At 40.3% G+C, this 23,727-nt stretch overlaps 1 protein-coding gene across 1 annotated transcript in view; it reads right to left on the reverse strand.

The window, feature by feature from the left end:
• LOC149300072 (multiple epidermal growth factor-like domains protein 10) overlaps positions 1 to 19,692 on the reverse strand; it is a 98,395-nt gene extending 78,703 nt beyond the window's left edge. The window contains exons 1-3 of the mRNA XM_089485538.1: positions 19,613 to 19,692; positions 14,162 to 14,263; positions 12,485 to 12,585 (exon numbers count right to left, since the gene is read on the reverse strand). Of these exons, the coding sequence (XP_089341664.1) occupies positions 12,485 to 12,545 (61 nt within the window). The 5' untranslated portion in view covers positions 12,546 to 12,585; positions 14,162 to 14,263; positions 19,613 to 19,692. The remainder of the gene's footprint in view (positions 1 to 12,484; positions 12,586 to 14,161; positions 14,264 to 19,612) is intronic.
• Between the last annotated feature and the right edge of the window lie 4,035 nt (positions 19,693 to 23,727).

Consider the following 23,727-nt stretch of genomic DNA (forward strand, 5'->3'; position numbering starts at 1 on the left):
GCACCAGAATAGCCCTTACACAATCCCTCAAACTATAGTGGGTTAAGGGGCACGCGGATAAAAACAGATTACATGAACACTCAAAGGTCTGAGCTGTAGAGGAATAAAATGTTGTAGAGAAAAACGCCACTTTCACATTTGTCTGTCAGACGTTTAACATGGCAATGGAGGCTGAGAAAAGTCATTTTAGTTCATCAGGTTCACATTTTCTGTTAGCTGCTGTTGTTGCCTTTTTGCCATTTAAAGGGTTAAGGTCAGGCATTGCTCTCCTTCCTTGGTTTGGTACTGTGGCAGATGACATTTAGGAAACTCTAAGCAGCCCACACACCGGTCCACTGTATTATCATTAAAGCTGAAGTTCCACGGTCAAATAGTTTTTGAGCATTGAATATCTGTGCTGTATATGGTAGTTTGGCAATGAAAAAGTTTGATCTAATTTTGTTCCAATAAACCTACTTTATCTGTAGATAATGAGTGTAGGCACTTACGTGATACAGTACTGTGCAAGAGTTTTAGGAAGGTGTGAAAAATGCTGTAAAGTAAGACTGCTTTCAAAAATAGACATGTTAATAGTTTATTTCTACCATTTAACAAATCACAAAATGAGAAAATCTAAGTCAAATCAATATTTGGTGGGACCACCCTTTGCCTTCAAAACAGCATCAGTTCTTCTAGGCACACTTGTACAAAATCAGGAATTTCATAAGCATTTAAATGTATTGTTAAACAATCAATGGTCAGTTTAATATGTAGGTTAAAATGAATCACAATCATAAATAAACCAGGAGAGGAACAGCCAAACTGGCAAAAGTGATACACCATGGCAAGACTGAGCACAGGAACAACACACAGGGTAGTTACGCTGCATCAGCAGAAATGGGTTTGCAGATGTTCTGTCCAAAGTGTTTTGAAGAAGCACAACAAAATGTCATGTTGAGGACCGTAGACGCAATGGTCAGCTGCACATGAAAGCACAACATGCATCCCTTCGCAATCGGAAGATGTCAAGCCGTGCCATCAGCTTAGCATTGGCAGAAAATGGTGCAACCCTGGTACACCCATCTACTGTCTGGGGAAGTCTAGTAAGAAGTGGAAGTGATGTTTGGCCCCCACAGAGCCCTGATCTCAACATCAATATGTCTATTTTTAAAAGTATTCTTACTTTACAGCATGTTTTCACACCTGCCTAAAACTTTTGCACAGTACTATATATCTGCGTGATTTTTAAGGCAATGTCAGCTAAGCCCTATTTTAGCTCAATAGACTCCTGTGAGTCAGAGGGTCACTCTGGGTTATTAAAGGGGCCGTTCAGCCATCATTTGCACTTTAATAGCTGTGTGGTCCCTTTTAAATTGTCGTGATGTCCCCCCTCCATATGTATATGCCCCCCCCCCACATCTTTTCTGTGCAGGAGATGTGTTCGGCCAAAAACTTCTCCATGCACGTGATGTACTAACCTCCAGTCAGCTCCAGCACTGGCTCAGCGAACACTGCAGGGATATACTCAGACCCCTGTGTGCCTGCGCAGAAAGTGCTCCTACTGATTTCAATGGGAGTGCACCGACTGGCTACTACAAGGCTATGGGTCAGTGTGTTTGGCTAGTAAATTCGAATAAGACATATGTAAAAAAACCAACACAATATATTTTAAAACTCTTTAGATACCAGATAATGAATAAGGCATACAAAAGCAAGGCACGCGTGAAACGGAATGCATCACGACATTTGGTAAGAAGTTTCTTACCTCTTTTGGGACACAAGAAAAAGTTGAAGCAAATCGTTCGGTCCCTCTTCCCATTTTCAAAAATGGCAAATTGACGCTCCAGCCGTCATACACACTTGGGTGCATATACTTGTAACATGGTCCCTTTAAATGTTTGTGGTGTTGCTTTTGCAAATGCATGGGGGGGGGATCTACAGAATCCCCCCATATCCATACTGCCCCTTCTCCCCAGATATTTTGCATGCAGGAGATGTGTTTGGCCGACTACATCTCTCTCCACATGGCAAGAAATGTCAGGAAGAGGGCAGCTGCAGCAACAGGACTGCAGCTTCTAGTTTTATTTTGAAAAATTTTGAAAAATACCGTATTTGCTCTGATTATAAGACGACCCCCCAAAATCTAAATATTAATTTAGGAAAAAAACAAAAAGCCTGAATATAAGACTATCCTATAGGAAAAAAAAGTTTTACTAGTAAATATTAATTAATGTAAACAATTTTTTCATATTTAATAAAAGCTATGATTGAGAAAAATATATAATTTATTTCCTTTTATTTGCCAACCTGCCCCCCCAGTTATGCACATCTGCCCCCAGGGTTGCCACTCTGCCCCCAGAAATGCCTTATACCCCCTATTTGCCACTCTGCCCCATGATGTGCCTTTTAACCCTCTATATGCCACTCTGCCTCCAGAAATGTCTTATACCCTCCTATATGCAACTCTGCCCCATGATATGCCTTTTAACCCCGCTATATGCCAGAGTGGCATATAGGGGGTTAAAAGGCATTTCTGGAGGTATATGTATATATAACTGCTAACAGCAATCACACTCCTATCAAGCCAAGGCAGCCAGTACATGCTGGAACCTGGGGATGATAGGAGTGTGAGTACAGCCTCCCTATGCCATGCTACCACCACCACCCCCCTTACACATCCATGCTATCACACACACACACACTCATTCACAAACATTTAAATACTCATTCATTCCATTAATCACACATACTTCACACATTAATCACAAAAACCCTCCCCCACCCCCTTACCTGAACTGCAGATCTCTCACTCGCAGACTTCTGCAGGGGCCCTGCTGTGCGAGCAACTTCTCTGGCCCCGCCCCCAGAGGAAGGAGGGGGAGGCAGAGTTATGTGACACTCTGCTAGCTTCCTGTTCTCCTGCTGCTAGAAGAAGAGACGCTGCTCGCGACCAAAGCATCGTTAAGCAGCCTGGCCCCAGCGGACATTTTTTTGAGGTCTGATTAGAAGACGACCTCGACTATAAGACGAGGGGTATTTTTCAGAGCATTTGCTCTGAAAAAAACCTCGTCTTATAATCAAGCAAATACGGTATATATTAAAGTACCCATAGATTTTAAAGCATTCTTCTTCAAACAACTGTTATGCATCAATGAATCATTTCAGTAAAGCACCCTGGCTTTGTTCCAAGCGGATAGAACATTACAATCAATGCTAACGCTCATTGACGGCACATACTACGGGGTGAGAACTCATCTGTTTAACATGACACATCTATGGTGGAAAAAAACAAAACAGATCATTATGTTTTTCTGCTTGTGTCATAATATTGAATGAGAGAACAAGAACATATGTTTCAATAAAGCGCATTGGCACTTTGTCAGTTGATACGTTTCATGGGTCAGCACAGTAAATAATGTTATAAACTCGTGTAATTATGTTAAAAGGTTAAACTAAACAACGTATATGTATTTGGAACCATTTAGAATTAAGCTGTTCATGTGCATTTTTGGGGTACTTTCATTGAAAGCAGATCACCGGAAACTAAAAAAATAGATACTAGTTTTGCCACGATCTGCCAGATTCCAGTAAATTACTTTTTCAAAAACATTCTATAATACATGCTATAAATGTTAACAAATGAAATCCCTTATTCTTAGTACTGAATGAATGATCGTAATTTAAATGTCTCTCTAAGGCCGTTTGAAATGTTAGGAGGTATTTCTAACTTTCTCATCTTCTTTCATGTGTTAATCGGAATAAGGACAGTAATGACACTAACCCCAATTACTCTATTCCCTCTTTTATTAAACTCCATCATGTGTATTATTAGACAACAGGAACTTGATAAAATATTTTCTGGTGGATTTCACCACATTCGACTTGGCAAATGAGCACAAATATATCTAATTGTACTTTTATATTTAATATACCGTAATACACTGAGTCCTTGGCCCAAATGAAACCTCCTACTATCCGAATTAAAAAAACAGTGACGATCCATAGTCAGCAAAATCTACTTATCGCTGCATTCAATGGATTTCAGTGGCTAATGATCGTCACCGGCATTTCTGCTGTACTACGGCTTGACCGGCCCTGCGGTGAATGGGGAGCATCGGCTATGCAGCTGTGAACCGAATAACCCTGAGTCTGGGTGATCCGAAATACAAGAGAATACAACGTATATACAGGATGCATTATTTATAAACATGGAGTCTATGGAGCATATACTCTATTATACTGTATCAAGGGCTAAAGCTATAATTGTAACTGCTGCAAATGGAATATTAAACATCTGCCACCAATCTATTATCTGCTAAATAACACAGGGTAAAAAAGTAATATATATATATACATAAAAATATGTATATATATATATATATATATATATATATATATAGATTTATATACATAATGGCCTTCCGCTGCATGCAGACAGGTAGAAATAAGCACATTTCCATCTGCAGCTATAAAGAATCACACTGAGTACAACTATTGATTTTTCTTTTACTGTTCAAAACCACTCACGACTTCTTTTATTTAAATAATAAAAGGGGGAATTTTGACCGGCTCTTAATGTGACCAGCCAAATAGTGACTGGTTTCAAGGGGGTCATCGGGGTGTGCAGATAGGATCTCAGTGTGGGGGGGGAGGGAATGAGCTGCCTTTTGATCAGTAGGACCATTAGTGTGAATACACACAGAGGAGAGAACACAGAACTGCAGTAAAAGAGCTAGCGCTATGTGCGTTGGGAGATCCATGTCATTCTGCGTATGGTACATATGCTTACAACCCGCTAGTCGTATAATATGGAGACGTGCTGATCTCTGTACAATGCCAATAATCACGAGCTTCTATGCACAACGCGAATGTGCAGGTTACACAGCACTCAATGCGGGCACATTCAGTACTCTAAGCGAACAACAATACAGCCCCGTGTATGCCGTAAAAGCTATTTATTAAGAGATGACTCTCCTAACCATCGTCTATGTCCCGGGCAAAGGAGAACAAAGTGTCAACGGATGGGTGAAGTTTAATATATTTAAACATGACAATCCAGGCTGAAAACGAGGGCATCCGAGGTCACAAGAGGTCATCCTGACAGTGACATCATAAGTGTACGCGCTGCACATGTGTGATGTCACTGGATCATGCAATTGTGTACAGTGAAGGCTTTGACAACTCTCTAGGCATTGTAGCCCTTCTGCTTCGGCTGGTACTGCAGAACAGCCAGAGAGGCAACTAAGATGAAAGGTTCCTGCTTAGGATTCATTTTGTCCGTTGTGTAAAAGCACTTTCGTCCCACCACCACAAACCCACCCATCCTACCAAACGCTATCCATGCTATCTCACTTTGGAGAGTGCAGATGTGATAGGGTCTTGCAGGCTGTCTATGTCTTTCTCGGGGTCTCCCCACTACTAAGCCACTATATTTACATCGGTCTCTGTCCAGCCAAGGCTTACGCTTATTTTCATTCATCAAGGCAAAAACTGCTGGCCTCTGCATAGAGCCTTCCACAACGGCACAAATAAATGCGCACGGAATTAAAAGAGATAATATAAAATACTGGGAACTGCTTAATGAACAATGATCTGTGTCGCATTTCTCTAGAGGCGGTCATTCCTCTCCCAGTGACATAAATCCATTTGCAATAATTAGAAAGAAAGAAGTGGTGCATAGGAAGCGAATTAAAATATATATTGGCCAAGTCTTATTTAAATCATCTACGGGGGAAAGAAACGGGGCTGCTGTTCATCTGGGCAAAGAACGGCGGGTACTAAGATCTGTTCTTCAGCACTCGCTACTACAGACCCCTGCACCCCAGTTTTCCAGAGAGTCGCAAAATTTGATTATTCCCTGTAGCCAGAGATGCAAACGAGACCAAGATTGTCTTGTCTGGGCACAGATTCACAAAATTGGGACAGAGAGTGATGGGAGTTTTAGTCCACCAACACATGGAGGGCAGTGCTGATAACTCTCCCCTGGGGAGACCGGCATTAATCACACCAATAAAAACCACTGTCTCACCATTCCTGTATTATTATTTATTGATTTATATAGCGCCATCATATTCTGCAGCGCTGCACAGGACATCCTGACTCACGGAAATGATAACTTTGGAGTACCAATATAAATGAACAGGGAAGCAGAATAGAGATTGCAGGCAAGCAATGGAGCTGCTCTTACCAGGTTGCAGACTGCACTGGACTCAAATGATAGTTTCTTAGTGCATTATGGGGGATAAAATCAGCATGAAAACGGTTAATCAGTCCTTGGTCTAACCTTAGATTCAAGATACTCATATGGCTATACCATGCCTGTTTAACTTTCTTTACTCCATCACTTGTGCCGGGAGGCTGTTCCACTCATCTACTACCCTCTCAGTCAAATAAAACTTACATTACATCTAAGAAAAACCCAATAGTGACTACTGCAGCTTAACGTCCAGATATCCCTGTACAACGTCTAGCCAAAAGATAGAGGATAAATATTAAAGAGAAAACAGGATACAGGGCCGGATTTAAGAGAAGTGCCGCTCAATCAGCTTCTGCCCTGGCGTCCGCGACAGATTTGTAGATACAAAGCCCTGGCTCACAGAGCTTGCAATCTAATCATGCCAGCTCCTACCTCACTATACTTAGCTATCCTACCTCACAAGTGCCCAGCTGGCAGCGCCCCTGCTAATCCTAAACCGATCCCGGCCACGGAGACCTGCAAGCCAGCGCATTACCAACCACCGAGGGCTAAAGGATTAACAATACCCGCACAAAACCCAACTTTTAACCACTTCCGAGGGCGTCACATTTAGCATTAGCCTCCCAGCACCTCTTATTTGTATCTCTATGTGAATGTTTGACAGTAAGCCGCTGTGAGAATTGTGCAGGTGTGTGGGAGATGCGAGTGCTTACTTCCCCACATGCGCAAGCACCCTGAAAGGAGAGAACGGGCTGCACTTTATAACCCCCCCCCCGATCTGGATGTCTGCCACTTCAAAGACCGCAGGGAGACTCTGCCTGTGGATGCATTATATGGCTCTATTGTAGAGAAACAAGATTTAGAGGAAGGCTGTGCACAAAAGCACATACTCCCCTCCAACAAAACAGCCTTACATTTAGTAAATGAGCCACTTTCTGCCTCTGACACGCGCTTACAGGGAATTCTTCACTTAATGGAGCTCAAGGGGGAGACAAACAAAGGACCTGCTGAGTATCTTGATTGTGTTTTCAGAGCAGTGAGTGAATCTAGCGAGCTGATTCATACAAGACCTGCACAAAAGCGGGGTCTTTAATGTAGGTTTCGAAGCATGGCCCGCTGTTAGGAAGAAAGCCGGGGGGGGGGACACGACGCTCTAAACCTTCTGTGCAGAGAAGGGGCCACGAAAAAAAACAAACAACCAATAATCCACAAACGCTCCCCGCCCCAAGCAAACTTCTCATCACAGATACGGGTGACGCGATCACTCGGAGAGAAGTTAGTAAGTTGTGTCTTCGATGACGCTGTTGGACCAAAATGCTGAGGGTCCTGGAGCTGGGGCAAAAAGCTTAACACCCCAAAAACATGTGACCCTTTAAAAGCATTACAAGCAACATTTCCAAAGAGATTCTTAAAGGGGTCCCTAGATTAATAAAAGTGATAGACTTTATATATATATATATATATATATATATATATATAGAAACTAATGAGTTCCATGGTTGGGTTCTTTGTTTAAAGTCACGTTATAGTTCTGTTCATGCCTGGGAACTTTCTAAATGAGCCAACCCCGGGACTGATGAAATATTAACCCGTCACTGTCTCATCATGAATGCTCTCTGCGTTAACCAAATGGCTCTGATATCAGTCCTCATGGGAACCTTGACTTGTCATTATTTAAATATACACTTGAGTCACCTGCATTCAAGCAGGGCTACCAACCATAAAAGGACCCATTGAGAGTCTTATATATAATCACAGCGGTGTAGAATAGAAGGACTTTTTAACCTGAGAAAATATTTATACTCTGCTTCCTGATATCGCAATCGATATTTTAGTGATAGATGGGTAATGAGTTATACCTCCCTCTGGCACTAAAAGGGTTACATAACTGAGCGCTTCATAAAAACTTTACAGAACAACAGCCTTGAAAAACCCGGAAAAGTTTGAACGACGCAGCCATCATCTATCTCTTCTATGTCTTGGATCCTGAATGCTGGTTATTTCCTACAGGACTGTGATATGGAACAAAACTTACAAAAATTAGGCAGCGTGTCAATGAATATGAGTTAAACAAGTTAACTTTAGTTGCGAACATCGGTTATTTCTAGCAGTAACCCCGCGGTGGAAAAAGTAATAAAAGAGAGAACCAGCAGTGTGTTATATATAAGAGACACCGTACAAATCCTGCTCTAGTTAAAAAAAAAAATAGCCAGTCCAAGATAAAAAAATAAATAAAAAAGCTAATTAGTAATCCAGCAACCTGGAAGTGCACATATATTGTGCTTGAGACTATTTCTTCATTTACCATGAAACAGAAACACATAGAAAGATAGTAAAAAGGGGTTTTACTTTGAAGGAATACCATACACTCCTCTAGGACACCGGATTTTCCTTCACGGGTTATTATACTGAATGTGTATCTCACAGGAGGCACGACAGAAGAATTACACACAGTTGTAATATTTTTTTTTAGCTGTAGCGTAAGGAAGATATACTTTACTGAGAGCGTGCTAGATAACCGGAACAGCCTCTCAACAGAAGTGGTAATGGCTAATACAGTGAGAGAATTTAAACATGCATGGCATAAAACAATTGGGAATGAAGACGAGACCAAGAACTGATTAATGGTTGAGTCTTCACTTTAGCAAAAATGGGCAGACTAGACGGGGTCAATGGGTCTTTATTTGACGTCAAGTTCTTTATTTCTGTGATTTTTATTTGGCAGTAGTACCTTTCTTTCTCTATTAAACAAATCACATCTCTCATTTAGGGCCCAGTATATGGAGTTTAATGCCCTCCGAACAAATATTTATCCAACAGTACTGTTGAAAGAGGTAGCATAATATTCTCTCTTCTCTAAAGGGATTAGTACACATTACTGTAACTCATGATATTTCACTTTGGATACGTGGAATTTTTAGCAGCTGCTATTTTTACGCCTATCTTCATAAATTCAGCTCCAAGTACTTTAAGAGCACATTAAGTGCTCTATGCACCATGTCTCAAAGTGATCTACCAAGGAGATCCAGAAAGATACATTACCCTAGAATAAGACCCACACGACTGTATCTCTTCCAGCTGAGAGCGGAACACCTCTGCTTCCTTTCACGTTTAAGACTTTAACAACGTCACAGAAACCAAGGGTCTTTAATGGGGAGCGCTGGCCATCATGATCAGGTCCTTCAGGAGCAATCCTTTGAAGAACCCAGGCAGAAGTACTCAGGAGCATTAATAGTAACACTTTTGGGAAGTATTAGAGTAGGTTATATTGGGGACTTGACATCAGCTAGGCAGCTACTTGTATTGTGTGAAGCCAAACAAGTAATCATTTTATAGTAGGCATCAGAACAAATTAACTACCGTATTTGCTCGATTATAAGACGAGGTTTTTTTCAGAGCAAATGCTCTGAAAAATCGAGTCTTATAATCGAGGTCGTCTTCTAATCAGACCTCAAAAAAATGTCCGCTGGGACCAGGCTGCTTACCGGGCTTTAGTCGCAAGCAGCAGGAGAACAGGAAGCTAGCAGAGTGTCACATAATTCTGCCTCCCCCCTCCTTCCTCTGGGGGCGGGACCAGAGAAGTTGCTCGCACAGCCGGGCCCCTGCAGAAGTCTTCGAGTGAGGTAAGGGGTGGGGGAGGGTTTTTGAGCAAGTATGTGTGAATGCAATGAATGAGTATTTAAATGTTTGTGAATGAGTGTGTGTGTGTGTGATAGCATGGATGTGTAAGGGGGGTGGTGGTGGTAGCATGTCATAGGGAGGCTGTACTCACACTCCTATCATCCCCAGGTTCCAGCATGTACTGGCTGCCTTGGCTTGATAGGAGTGTGATTGCTGTTAGCAGTTATATATATATAGATATATATATATATATATATAGATATATATATATATATATATACCTCCAGAAATGCATTTTAACCCCCTATATGCCACTCTGCCCCATGATATGCTTTTTAACCCCCTATATTCCACTCTGGCATATAGGGGGTTAAAAGGCATATCATGGGGCAGAGTGGCATATAGGAGGGTATAAGACATTTCTGGAGGCAGAGTGGCATATAGAAGGTTAAAAGGCACATCATGGGGCAGAGTGGCAAATAGGGGTATAAGGCATTTCTGGGGGCAGAGTGGCAACCCTGGGGCAGATGTGCATAACTGGGGGGGGGGCAGGTTGGCAAATAAAAGGAAATAAAAAATATTTATTTTTTTTCTCAATCATAGCTTGTATTAAATATAAAAACATTTTTTACATGAATTAATATTTACTAGCAAAATGTTTTTTCCTATAGGGTAGTCTTATATTCAGGCTTTTTGTTTTTTTCCTAAATTAATATTTAGATTTTGGGGGGTCGTCTTATAATCAGGGTCGTCTTATAATCGAGCAAATACGGTAATTGTGACAAAGCCCTGTTATGGCTCACAATCGGAGAGATGGTTGAGGGGAGAGGAGGGCAAGGCCCACCAATGTCACTTTGCGCAATTATAAGCACAGTCCTCTGGGGCAATAAGACGCAGGAACACTAGATCGCAGCAAGCTGTGTTTTATTTAGAAGTGCACAAATTAAACACCCTAAAACAAAATCATGAAAAAAGCCTAGCTCCCAATTTGAGCCCTGTCTGCCTTATACTTTGCTGGCTCAACTACTCACTGACTTCCCCACCAGACCCAGCGAAGCCAGGTTATGGAAAACCTGCCCCAGACAAAATGCACAGGTCCACGCAGATAATGTCACACTGGGCTCAGGGGTTTGTCTCCAGGGACTCTCCTTGCCCTGGGAGCACAGAGGAACCTCCTCTCCCCTCCTCTCCGATTGTGAGCCTTCCAAGACTTTAAATGCCCACTTCCTGCACATAATGGAGGCTTCGTCGAGGTCCTGGACCGGACTTTGAAAATCTAGTATGGACTTCCAGTCTGTCACAACCCTGGAGTTGGAGCCTGCCCTACTCTTCAAATTCTCCACCTCAGGGACCCATACACACAATTTACACGTCATTTATGCATAGAATCTGGACAAAACATCTCCCTGGGGCTGCACAGTGTTACAAAATGAACAGAGATATAAGGTATAAGAATCACCTCTCCTCTCCTGGGGAAGGAGATCGAGGGGCAGCTGCTCCTCCCATATTATCCTATGGGGATCCGCAAACCAGTCAGAGAAGCTCCTACCTTTCCCGTGTTATTGGAAGGGGATTGGCACAGGCAGCCCGATGCCGATCCCGGGCCGCCTCTTCTCCTGCTGGGGACCTGTGCTCACCTCCTGTATCCTGCCTCCGCTCTGTTACACGATTTTGTCTTAAGAATCATAATTTTACACAGCTGATAATGACAAAGTGGGGTTTACATCTGCTTAATAACCCCTACTTATATTTCTTGAAACAGGTTTTGTTAGGATGCATATTCAGAATTTCAAAGCTTGGTAATGATTACAGCCCTGCTGTGTTCAGCAACATGGCTTATTGTTGCAACAGAAATATTCATGGTAGTCATGACTGCAATTTTGAGTATGGTTTATTTAAAGAATTAGTGAAGGCACACTATGGCTTGGACTGTTTTAGATTGGGATAGTCTATTTATTATTTGACGAAGCCATGGCTGGCCAAAAGGCAAGCAAACAGCTGCTGCTGAAATACCTCTCCCATGTCCACCAGCAAGAGAGAACTTGGCTGAGAATACTGGAAAATGGTTCTGCTTTAGGTAACTAACTGGGTAATTCTTGGGGCAGACAAGTATTTCGGGAATTGTTTTGTAAAGTATATTTAAGTAGGTCAGCTAGCAACCAATGAGGCTCCCATTCATCAGAATACTATTTCACGTCAACTTAGATCTCCATCCTGTGTCCATCAGGATGGGGGTTTAAACTACAATAAAATGACTTCTGGGTTTGTAGAGAAGTCATTTGTCTTTAACACTTTGGAGAAGCATGGAGCCCACCCCACATGGAGCTTTCCACATCCATCCATTCCCTATCCTGAGGGATAGAGGGAGTTAGCTTATTAAAGATAAACTTTAAACTCTACCTCCTTGGCATTCAAGAAAAAATATCTTATTCTGAACAGTCAAGGTAAGGGTCAACTTCTTAGTGAATAGATCTCATGAAAATATAACATAATAATTTATAATGCAGTGATAATGGCAATCAGTATGTGCCAATTAGAAGAAGAGAATCCTACTATAAATTCCTGGACATTTAGTAGAATATCCGAATGTAACAGTCTCCATGGGAACAAGCTCTAATTTTCTCATGATATACATATACAATAAAATATATGAATCAGAAACAAAGAGATGTATAGACTGATACATACGGACACAGAAGTCTCCACTCTCATAGTATCCGGGGCAGCACTGAGATCGACGTCGGTACATGGTCCTTAGTCCTCTCCGATATGCTGTCTTGTAGCTTATTCTGGTAGAAGGAAAGAGGATAAAATATGAATCCTTTAAAATACTACACCTCATTAGATTTGTGTTTCAGCTACTTGACTTTGTTATACATTAAGAAGGCCCATCCTCAATAAGCTTCTTCTGCAGGAAGAGTTTGGCAGGCCCCGTGAATGTATAGTCAAGTAAGCAAGATTTCTCATCAACCACTCGATTATGCAGTATACAGGGCACGCTATGCCCTTCACAAATGGTGAAGTGATGTACACTACCGTTCAAAAGTTTGGGGTTACTTAGAAATTTCCTGGTGTTTTAAAGAATGTTGTCCATTAAAAGAACATAAAATCCACCACAGACGTAAACGTTATAAATGACTACTGTAGCTGGAAACAACTGTAATGGAATATCTTCATAGGCGTACAGAAGCCGTTTATCACTCCCATCGCTCCTGTGTTCCAATGGCACGTTGTGTTCGCTAATCCGAGCTTAAATTTAAATTGATCATTATAAAGCCCTTTTTGCAATTATGTTAAACAGCTATAAGTTACCTAATTTTCCATGAAAACCGTTAAATGACCCCAAACTTTTGAACGGTAGTGTACTTAAAAGCCCAACTCTCCTGCCAACCCTCCCTTTAAGGATCTCCTAAGACACCCACCAAACTGACACAGGCTTCCAAAGCAAAATAAAACTCCTAATAAGCTAAATATCAAATGGATCAAATGCCCATAAACCCACATACAACAAAACACACACCTATGCTTAACGAAATAAAAATAATGCTTAGCATTGGTATTGATTAGCAAATACAAAACAGAGCAATAAATGTTTAGCTCATACATCTACTGCCCACAAGGACAAAATTGTGTTTTGGGTGCAGCATTGTTCAGCGAGCACATTCATTTTCTGATCACAAAATTTTGAAAAAAACGTAATTTACTGAAGAGACATCTCATGTCTATTCCTAACACAAGTGACGGATTTACTGCGGTCATCACCAAGCTGGTGTCACATCGTGATAAATCTATGTCACAGTTGGGTTGGAGTGTCACAGGCACCATGTTCTTCTACAATAAAAAGCCAAACATTATGCCCTAAAATGCTGTCATAGGCACAGTTTTTATTGCAAGCATTATGGGTACGGTAGCCTCCTGTAAAGCAACAGGTACTTCTAATGGGTCAATTCACTAAAAGGAGGGCTGGAAGAAGAGTTTGCATGAGAGATGTGGTTTCAACTCACTCACTTTACTATTCATTATGAAGGGCCAGCACTGACAGGTTTCTCCAACTAGAAGGGCTGAACTGGCCCTGTGTAAAGCATAATTTATTAGCTGATGAGAGGACCCTCACTAATTTAACCGTACATTATGGAGGGCCACCCAAGCTCTTCCTACAGCAGAAGCTTATTGGGAATGGGTCTTCATAATGAATAGTGAAGTCAAGAAGTTGAAATCAAAACTCTTTTGCTAACTTTCCTGACAGTTCTCTGTTTAGTGAATAGACCCCTAAGTGCCTGGCTGACGTAAGAGGTAATTGACAAACTGCATTTGAATCTCTTAAAATCTCATAAAAACATAAAGATTCTAGAAAATCCACTATACCTGTGCCTCGTGCATTTGAACCAGTTTAGAATGTCTGTGCATCGAGTGTAGTATATCTGATCAAAGGGGTGGGCATAGGACTCCTGCACTGTGACGGCATAACTGAAAGAGATGAGAAAGAGAACTGGTCAATAAATGTCGGTGACGGCAAACAATAATAATCATTGTAATAAAGCTACCAAACTAGCTCATGAGTGCATTCATAATGGGACAAAAACACATTATTGGACATGCATAACATGGAGCATCAAGCAACATTTGCTTAGTGAATAACAAAGATTTCACTTTGTTTTGCAATTGAATTGTTCACGTTATCGGTCACATTAAAGGTGGAAAAAGTTCTGACGTGATTTATCTTTGTCTCATTCTTTAACATCACAAGAACCTGGCGTTTTAACAGGGGTGTGTAGACTTTTTATATCCACTGTATATATAACAAAATTATTGATTTTTCTACTAATTTTCTGAATCCGTTGTTTTGTGTCTTAAATAAACAGGTGTAAGATGCAAATATCTCATTCGACGTCCAGCCTCCTGCCCACCACCCCGGATCGTGTTCGTTTTCTCCCTGCACTGCGCTTTGAGGCTGCACTTCTCCAGGATTAACTCCCTGGGCTCCCACATCTTATCTCCTACAAGACTTGCGTGGCTTTTTTCCAGCGGTTTGTTCTCTGCACAGTAAAATATCAGACATTATTTTGGCATCAAGGACAACCCGATGACATTCAGAAATCTAAGTCATTTTATATTTCTCGATACAACTAAAGTGTGCCCCTCCATCCTAACCCCTAAGCCCTCTCGGTGAGAGATATTACTAGCTAAGTGAGGAAGTCGTCCTGGTCAGTGGAACCAATCAATTCTGGTATTTCATTTTCGTTTCTCCTCGATTGGGTGCCTGCCACACTGCCTCTGCTCTCCCCAAGATCAATACCTTCCATTTGTGATTGGAATAAAAGTTACAAGACACAAAATACCCCCCAACTCATTCTAGCAGCCGAGACACCCTCCTTCCAATACAACTGGATCCTTGAGCACGGACTAACATGGAAACCTGAAGGTCATCTGTCCATCCTCTTAGAAGCTTCACATCCAAGGGTACAAATGAAATGGCAGTAAATTAAAAATGATAATAGGGTAAAGAATGTTTTTAAGTATCATTTTGCTGGACACTCTTCAGGTTAAATTGCAGACGTGTTTTGCTTGTAAGCACAATTTTGTTTTTTTGGGGGGGGGGGTAACAAAAACGTTAGGTCTACAAGAATAATATAGGAAAGAGGCAAAGTTCCAGAGAACCTGCTAACCTTATTGAGGGTTTATTTTCCCATGGTTGTATCTTGCTGAAGATTTAAAATGTGTTTTTGCTCTGCCTGGATTTACAAGCTTTCTGAGTCCTTTTCCCACCAACCTGCAGATAGCCCTCCCCTCCCTGTGTGTGGCCCCAAGGCATTGGCCCTGGGCTCTCATATGAAGGGCAAGGTCTCCAGGGCAGTACTCTTCTTCATCTAAAAGGTAACACATTTAAAGACTCCAATGTAGTTGTGCCATGGAGTTATATTATGTAACATATTAATGCTCTCATGGAAAACATAAGTCAGAATGTATAAAAGCAATGTGGTAAACAATAGTGCAATTTCCATAGAAACCAATGGAAAATGTGTGCCTCTCCCTGAACACCCTAATAATTGAACTGAACCGATTTGAAAGATGTAAAGACAACATATAGATGAGTTTTTATACTTTAATGATTAACGCAAACATCTACTCTGTTTCAGAGCACATAGAAGCTTTCAAACAGGCACCATAAAACAATGACATCAGAGGAGACTCTGACAGCTTCCTGTGCTTTATGTTTATACTATTGCAATAAATAACAAGGCGAGATGTAAACGTAAATCCCACCAAGAAAGTAAATAGCTTTTATTGTGATTGCTATTAAAACAATAGCAGATAATAATACTTAATTATTAAGATTGAGAATCCAAGCATAGCCACTGAAACCATAAGGAGAAGAATCCTATCTTACTGGGGTAAATCGCCATTAATTCACACGTAATTCTTTCAACCTCCAGGCTATTAAAAAAAAGTATGGACAATAATAACAGCTAAAGGTCTGTGTGTCACACGAGACGCAGGGAACACAGCGTGGAGAGCGATATTTTGCATTTGACCTGGGTAGGGACAACGCTTCTGGCCAAATCAAAGCTACAATGAATCACTCAATTAAACTAAAACTAAATTACTGCGAAAAGGGACAACAGATGCCAGAAAACTCTTGATTAGTGAATGTTTTAAAGGAAGTGGATTTGTGGTATTGCATCATAGTCAATAAAAAAAAGGAAGAGCTAATGAGATAAGGCTATAGCAAGAAAAGCCCAGTAAGCGGGGGTCTGGAGGCTAGAGGACATCACTAGAACGTAGTGTAGATATCGGTGATCGGTACTGTGGTTTTCCTCATAACGCACCAAAAAAAAAAAAAAAAGAATTTGTATAACTTCATACATAAGGGTTAACAAAATTTTTAATTCCAACTTGTGCTTCACAACTTTTAACTAGTATGTTTTATGGAACTATAATATGCCTGACGAAGAGCCCTAGATAGTCTTAAAAGCTTGCAATCCACTATACGTCAGTTATCCCATAAAGGTATCATCATTACTAAATGTGCTTTCTCTCTTTCTATGGCTAACACAGTAAGACTTTATTCTTGTTATACTAAATGACCCATCGAGTGCTATGTTGGCAACTGTGTTATTTACACTATAAGGTAAGGTCATTCAAGGTAATTTATTGGTTTCATTTATGTCAAGTTCCGCCTCAGTAAAAGAGAAATATAACAAACTATTAACAAAGATATTACTATTATATACTAGTTCACTACTGCAGTCCTCGGACGTTCTACAGAGCGAAAAAAATCACAATTCATGTGCCCAGCAACGCGTGAACGCTAGGCGCTAAGCAAAAAATATGATCCTCTCCATCATCCATAGTGTCACTGACCCTCTCCTATGGGAAGATAAAGGCATCGCCCAAGAGAAGAAGGCCTTTGGAGGGCAGCAATGGAGTTTAGAATTTTTTTGGAATCCAGTCTGATTTTTTTAGGAACCAGGATTCACCATGGTTCACTTACAAATATACATGTAGGCAACCAAAATAAAATGTAGGGACTATGTCTAGTTGGCTCCTGTGAATGGTCAAGTCCTGATAAATGTCATTATTATTCTAGATAAAATAATGTTATTTCTATTTTTGTTATAAGCGGCTTTGGGAAGATGTGCAATAACGGTCAGTTTCGTATTGAATGTGATGTCCCCACAGCGCCATTAATATAGCCAACATGATCTCCTAGGTTGGAAGTCCAGTGATGTCAGGCTTTCTATTTAAAGTTATCCACTCAGAGCAACAGGGAATGTTTAAGTGAGTGTTTCTATTTTCCGACGTCACTTAATAGCCGTACTCATTTACAAAACAGTTCCTTGGGATCAGTAAATAAGACGTGATTTAATATTGCAGTGACAGTCAAATTTAGTAACATTGATTGATATAGGATCTCAGGCTTGGTAAAAGATGCCCCAAGGTCTGCATAAAAATGATCTAAACATGATTAATACTCTCCGGTAAGATTAAGCCTCCACTGTCCATGGTCCTGAAAAGCTTCTAAAATGTTCTTCACAATTCCGCTGTTCCTCTGTAGGTGTCTCGAAACACCTCTTGTGAAGTGGAGAACATGACTCTGGAGAAGACCTTCGGAAACAGTGTCATCTTACTGGTTTTCTATTGTGGTCGCTGATCAGAAATATCTCTTAAAGAAAATGGAACGCAGCAGCTCTTAAAGGGAAACACTCACGGTGTTTAAATAGAACCACATCCATTCCTACAAACGACCTATTGTGCTTTTTATTTGGCAATCGGACTAATTGATTTTGGGGAGATTTCATTTCAACATTAAGCTCATGGAAGCTGACATTGGTAGCAGCTTGTGGCAAGGCCAGCATTATCTGATCAATTTCCTGGCCTGACATTCACCTCCCCTTTCCACACATACAGAGCTGCTTGAATTTATCAACAGCAATCAGAAATGAATGTCTTATATTTGTTCATTTTAATGTTATTTTTTAACTTGTATTCTCCCTGCAATAATGCTACAAAATCTGCGCGTAAATAACATAAATTGTAAAAATACTAATAAATGGATGTGAGAAAGATGTAATGACAAAAAAATATACAAAACTGATGCTCTGTTTGCAATTATGTACGATATATCACCTTCAAAAATGGTTATTTCTGTCTCATTAGAACAGCTATAGTGAAATGACAAAGACCCATATATCAGTGAGATACGTATGGATTCGACAAATCATACAATTATTCATATATATATACCTGGATTGGGAAAGAATGATCCCATAGGACTCTCAAGTCCCAAGTAACTGCTGTCTATCAAGCTAAAGAAAGCATGTGGCAATTTACGTGGCAGATGGTGGGTGTGTGGGAGGCATATCTGTACTTAAACCCCCCCGATGAGGGTCCCTGCACCTGCAACCACAGCAGGATCACTCGTAATTTTATCTTTCAGCCAACAGGTGTCTTGGAGACTAGAAGCACCATTCTCTACTTCTGGGTCAGAATCAAACGTGAAAGAAAGTCAACCACAGGACGGGCTGAGTTCTGTATAACGCATAATAAACGTGTGAGAGGATATCCAGGGAATCTCACTAATTTAACTACGTCGTATACACAGGACGAGCTTGGTCCTTCTTGCAGACTCGCTGCGCTTAAGTTTTCTTAACGAACAGTTAACATTAATTGAGCGCATCCAGACACGCGGGGTTCTTCGCTCCGGAGTCTCTGGAGCAGATGGTTCGGAACCATGGAGAGCGGCGTATTGAAAAGGCGACACGAGCTTTTTCCAAGAGACATATAAACGGCAATTTCTGCTTCGGGCCATCTCTCTAACTGTTGTTTTATCACAACTCTTAGGACTCTCAGGAGAGATACCTGGTGGTTATCTCTGTACCTAGGGCACTTTACCAAGCAACTTGTATCGCTTACTTTTCCAAATCCACAAAATGTGTTATAATGTTAAATTGCTTCAGGTTAAAATTATAATATCCTAATATTTGTCTGTCAAGGACAAAGCCAGAACTGAATGCAGACAGAAGGGGTTAATAAATTATAACATGCAAAATTTTGATTCAGCTTGATATGACATTCACTCATTCCAAAATGATGTTTTATACTCGTAGTCTAAATAATTGAACTAAAATGATTTAACAGGCTCTACAAAGGTAAATTAAATGACATATGTAAATTAACATCGCTTCTTAAATAAGTGAGTTACATGATTTCCCAAATCTCACAGGACAGGCAACTTTTTCCCCAAAAAAATCTGTTTATATTTTGATGGACATTGTTTTTAATGAAGGTCATGACATGGCTCTTTCCTCTAGTTACCTTTCCCAGTGGCTGCAGACATTGGGGTCCTCAGGATTTAACAGGACGGCGGTTCCCAGCACGAGACACAAAACAAACACCTTGACCGTCCATCGAAGAGCCGCACAGAGCTTCATCCTGAAGTCTGCAAAAGAGAAAATGATTACACATTGAGATAGACAAAAGAAATAGGATCAGGGGTTATAGCCAGAAGATGACATTGATGGTGTGTGTAGCATAAAAGCATCTGCCATAAGAATTAATGTACAACGTAGACTTATTGTATTTGTAATAATAATATTAATTATTAGTATTATTATATATATTATATATATCTATATGTATCTATCTATCTATCTATCTATATATATATATAAATAGATAAATTATATATACAGTGTATTTTATTAGTAAAGGTATCCTTTAGGTATAAGAACAGGGCTGTTAAGTGAAATTAGGAAGCTGATAAACGAAGGAGTCGGGTTTAGCATATCCGGCATTAAACATTCCTGATGCTTCGGGTTCGTAATGAAAGGCAATCCGCCTGATTAAAACCTTAGCTACCGCCTGACACACAGATTGTGGCACCAGGACCTACTCAAACATGGATTTACCATAGCACTAAAATCAATGGCTGTTAGTCTAAAAGGTTCAGCTTATTGGCAAACGGTAACAAGTCATCTTGGCATAAAGGGTGGACATCACCTATATTTATGTAAATGTCATTTGTCAGAATGTTTCTGAGCATAAGAAAGGCTTAACTCTGTAACTGCCAAACAATCCCTTGTGTCCTACCAACCACTGATTGGTGCCACTTTAACTATTCAATAATTCCTCTTTGCTGGAATCCCAAAAGGTCAAGAAATCAGGAGATTTTCCTTATTTCCACATTTACTACATAAATTAAATACAAAGGTGTAATGCTTGGTTATTTTTATTATCTTCAGCCACCAGAGCTTTCCAATTATATAATTCTGATCTTATATTAATATAAAAAATCATGTATCAATGATGTAAACATCAACATTAAATTATGTAGATCTACAGAAAAACAAAGTTCTTCTCCAAGCAACAAAGATGTAAAGATGTAAAACGTAATTGCCAACTGTAGTATTCAGGCATCTGAATGTCAATAGCATTAGAGAACCACTTAACCAGCTACTATGATGCAATAATATTTATTTTTATTCTGACCATAACATTTTTCTTGAGAAAATGTTCTGGGTCGAATCTCTTAAGACTTTGTTTATGGACCTGAGAGTCGTCAGCCTTCCTCAAACACGTAAGCCACGTATGCATCCTGACATTTGCGTCCTGACATTTATATATGCCTTACTGTTTATGATGGGCGTCTGTGGTCCCCTTTTACATTTGGGGGGATTTCCTGCAGAATCCCCCCCAAAGACGTTTGCCTCTTTCCCTATCCCCCCAGCTAAATGTCCTGCATGAGATGCGTTCAGCCAAACACATCTCCCTGCATGTGATGCTCCACTCAGCTCCAGCTCTGGCTCTGCTGAACACAGCAGGATTAATGCGGGGTTGGTCAGGGTTTAGACCCCACGTGTAAAGACTGATTTCTTGCAACTGATTGGCTGATTAAGTCAATCAGTGGGAAGAAATTTAGGATAAACGAAAAACAAGCCCAATTCTGCTGCATGGCAATAATTTCTGTGTCTGGTAAGTGTTATATTGATTTCATTTTGAAAAAAATGTATATTAATTTACTCACAGAGTATCTTAATATGCATTTTCTATAGTACAGTGTTAGGACAGCAAACTGGACAGTAAACTGTTGGACCAGACTTTGTTCCTTCACATTTTTCTTAGGAAAGAGAACCCCAAACTTAGTTTAGACCCAACTGGTCCTGACCAGTTTTCAGATAAAAAACACACAAAGCCCAACTTGGTCCCTACTGATTTCCATCTGATGGGAAAACCAGAGAATTCAACTAGTTTAAACCCAACTGGCCCTGTACACAGAAAAGGTTTATATGCATAAAGACAACTGTTTTTACGACGCTAGTCTACCCTACATCTACAGGGCATAACCTGGATGTCTGGACACCTTTAAGGCTTGCAATGGTGTATTATACTAGTCACTAAGGTATGTACAAATACAACTTCTGTTAGGTTAAAGGGTCTTAACTTTATCACACTTATGAACAATATGTGGAAAAACAGGCAAAAAAGGCTTGAGTTCACTGTTTTGAAGTGTCACACAAAATGAAAGCTCAACCAAAAATCTTCTTCATGATGTAGGTCTCTAAAATACACATATGGGAAGAGATTTTCCATTAGATGTTTTATGATTTTATGTTATCACATTTATGTAACTGACCTGATTCTACTAAGGAGGTGCAACGGTAAAATACTTTTTGTCTTGTATCCAATGTGTGCATTGGGTCTCTAAAAGGAACAGAAATTGGAGAGCTTTCTGAAGCCATGAAGCCAGAGGCTCTTCGTAGGCTGTATTGCCATCATGACCCTCCATATCTTACACAATAGACTAGGTCCTTCAGGGAACATTTCAGAAGCTTGTAAGAAGAAAATGCCCTTTGGGCCATCAACACGGTCCGCTTGATACAAATGCTTCATCCTTTAGAATTCGGAACAGTTGAAACTTCAGGCATGCTGCTATTGTCATGTAATGTCTTAAGAGTGGAACGAATTGTATCCCTTCAGGCTCCTTGAAATCTTTATTACCAAATATCTCAAACCTTTAAGCAGAGAAATCCTTATTTGTAAGAGTAAACTCTGTAGCACGTGAACACAGAAGGAGGATATTAAAGTTCTAGGTAGTTTGCATACAAGATTTTAAAGACCCTAAAATGTGTGCTGAAAATTGTATTTCTAAGGCAATAGTGTAACCATGGTGCTAGGATACACTTTTCCTAAATAAAATAAGGGTCCCCCACCTCAGGTAAATGTCCATGAGCTGTCTTTCATTGGATATTTTCACGTGCTAATCGTAGACACGGTTTCTAATATCCTATCATGAAGAAGCAATTGGTCAATAATTCTAATGTCTCAGTTATGTCAGATTAATGTTCCAATATAGCTCGTAGGAGATAACATCTACTGTCATATCTCAGTACCCTCAGTATTTGGCAGCACAAACCATACTAGGGGCCAGGAGTAAACATCTATTCCACCGGAAGCCCATATCTACCAAACAACCAAGGGCTCCACTCAGCTATGGGCTGCTGACTTTCTCACAACTTGAGGTCATTGTTCAAATGGAAGTAACTGGGGGCTCATCTCAGACCTAATGTTGGGTGATTTCTCCAATCCAAGGGGATGAATATACATCTAATGGGACCTTGTATCGATTTGATTATGGGTGTAAGATTAAATATTAATAGGTCTCCAATAGATGGCCATGATACGGTACCATGTGAGTGCAAACAATGCCTAGTCCAGAACCCATTTGCAATCTCAGCTTTCCTTACATTTAAACCACTTGCCTAAGGAGAAACAGGGTGTAGAAGAAAATACTCAACGAAAACTGGAAATTGCAGTGTCAAAAATTAATTGGATGTAGATACACAGAAAGAATGCCTTGCAGAAGAATCTAACAGGATGTTTTCTCTTAAATCACATCCACACAATACAATTCTACAGCAGAAGCTCACTGGGGTTTGAACCTTCATAATGGATGGTATCGTCAAGGAGCGAAAAAACACCACGGGAAACACACTTCTTCCAAAGCAATTTGTGAAACGTAGATATTTCATTATCAGTGATAAGATTTTCTCCAATTATCTGCCCACTAAGATGTTTCAACTTTTTTATAATATTTTTTAAGTGGGAAAAACTGAATTTCCCAAAGGGACCTAACCTCAAATTCTAGGGTTCTTTGCTCTCATTCTTCCACCCCTGGATGGGAAAAAGCCAAAAAAAACCAAAACCTGCTGTCACTTACAGGCTGATCAAAGCGTACTCGGTGATTCCGGGGCTTAATGGATTAGCCTCTGATTCAGTCATTTTTTTAACAGCTGCATTTTTTATACTAATGGGATAAACGAATGATAATTGCATTAATTACCTTTCATTGCCCCAGTTTCCTAAGCTCCACTAACACCTCTTACATGTTAAACTGATTTTAACCTCTTTGGCGTGAGAACTATTAGAGAGTC

The sequence above is a fragment of the Sceloporus occidentalis genome, unplaced genomic scaffold (genome assembly GCF_023333645.1).
Source record: "Sceloporus occidentalis isolate IW3139 unplaced genomic scaffold, rSceOcc1.0.p SCAF_26, whole genome shotgun sequence".
NCBI lineage: Eukaryota > Metazoa > Chordata > Lepidosauria > Squamata > Phrynosomatidae > Sceloporus > Sceloporus occidentalis.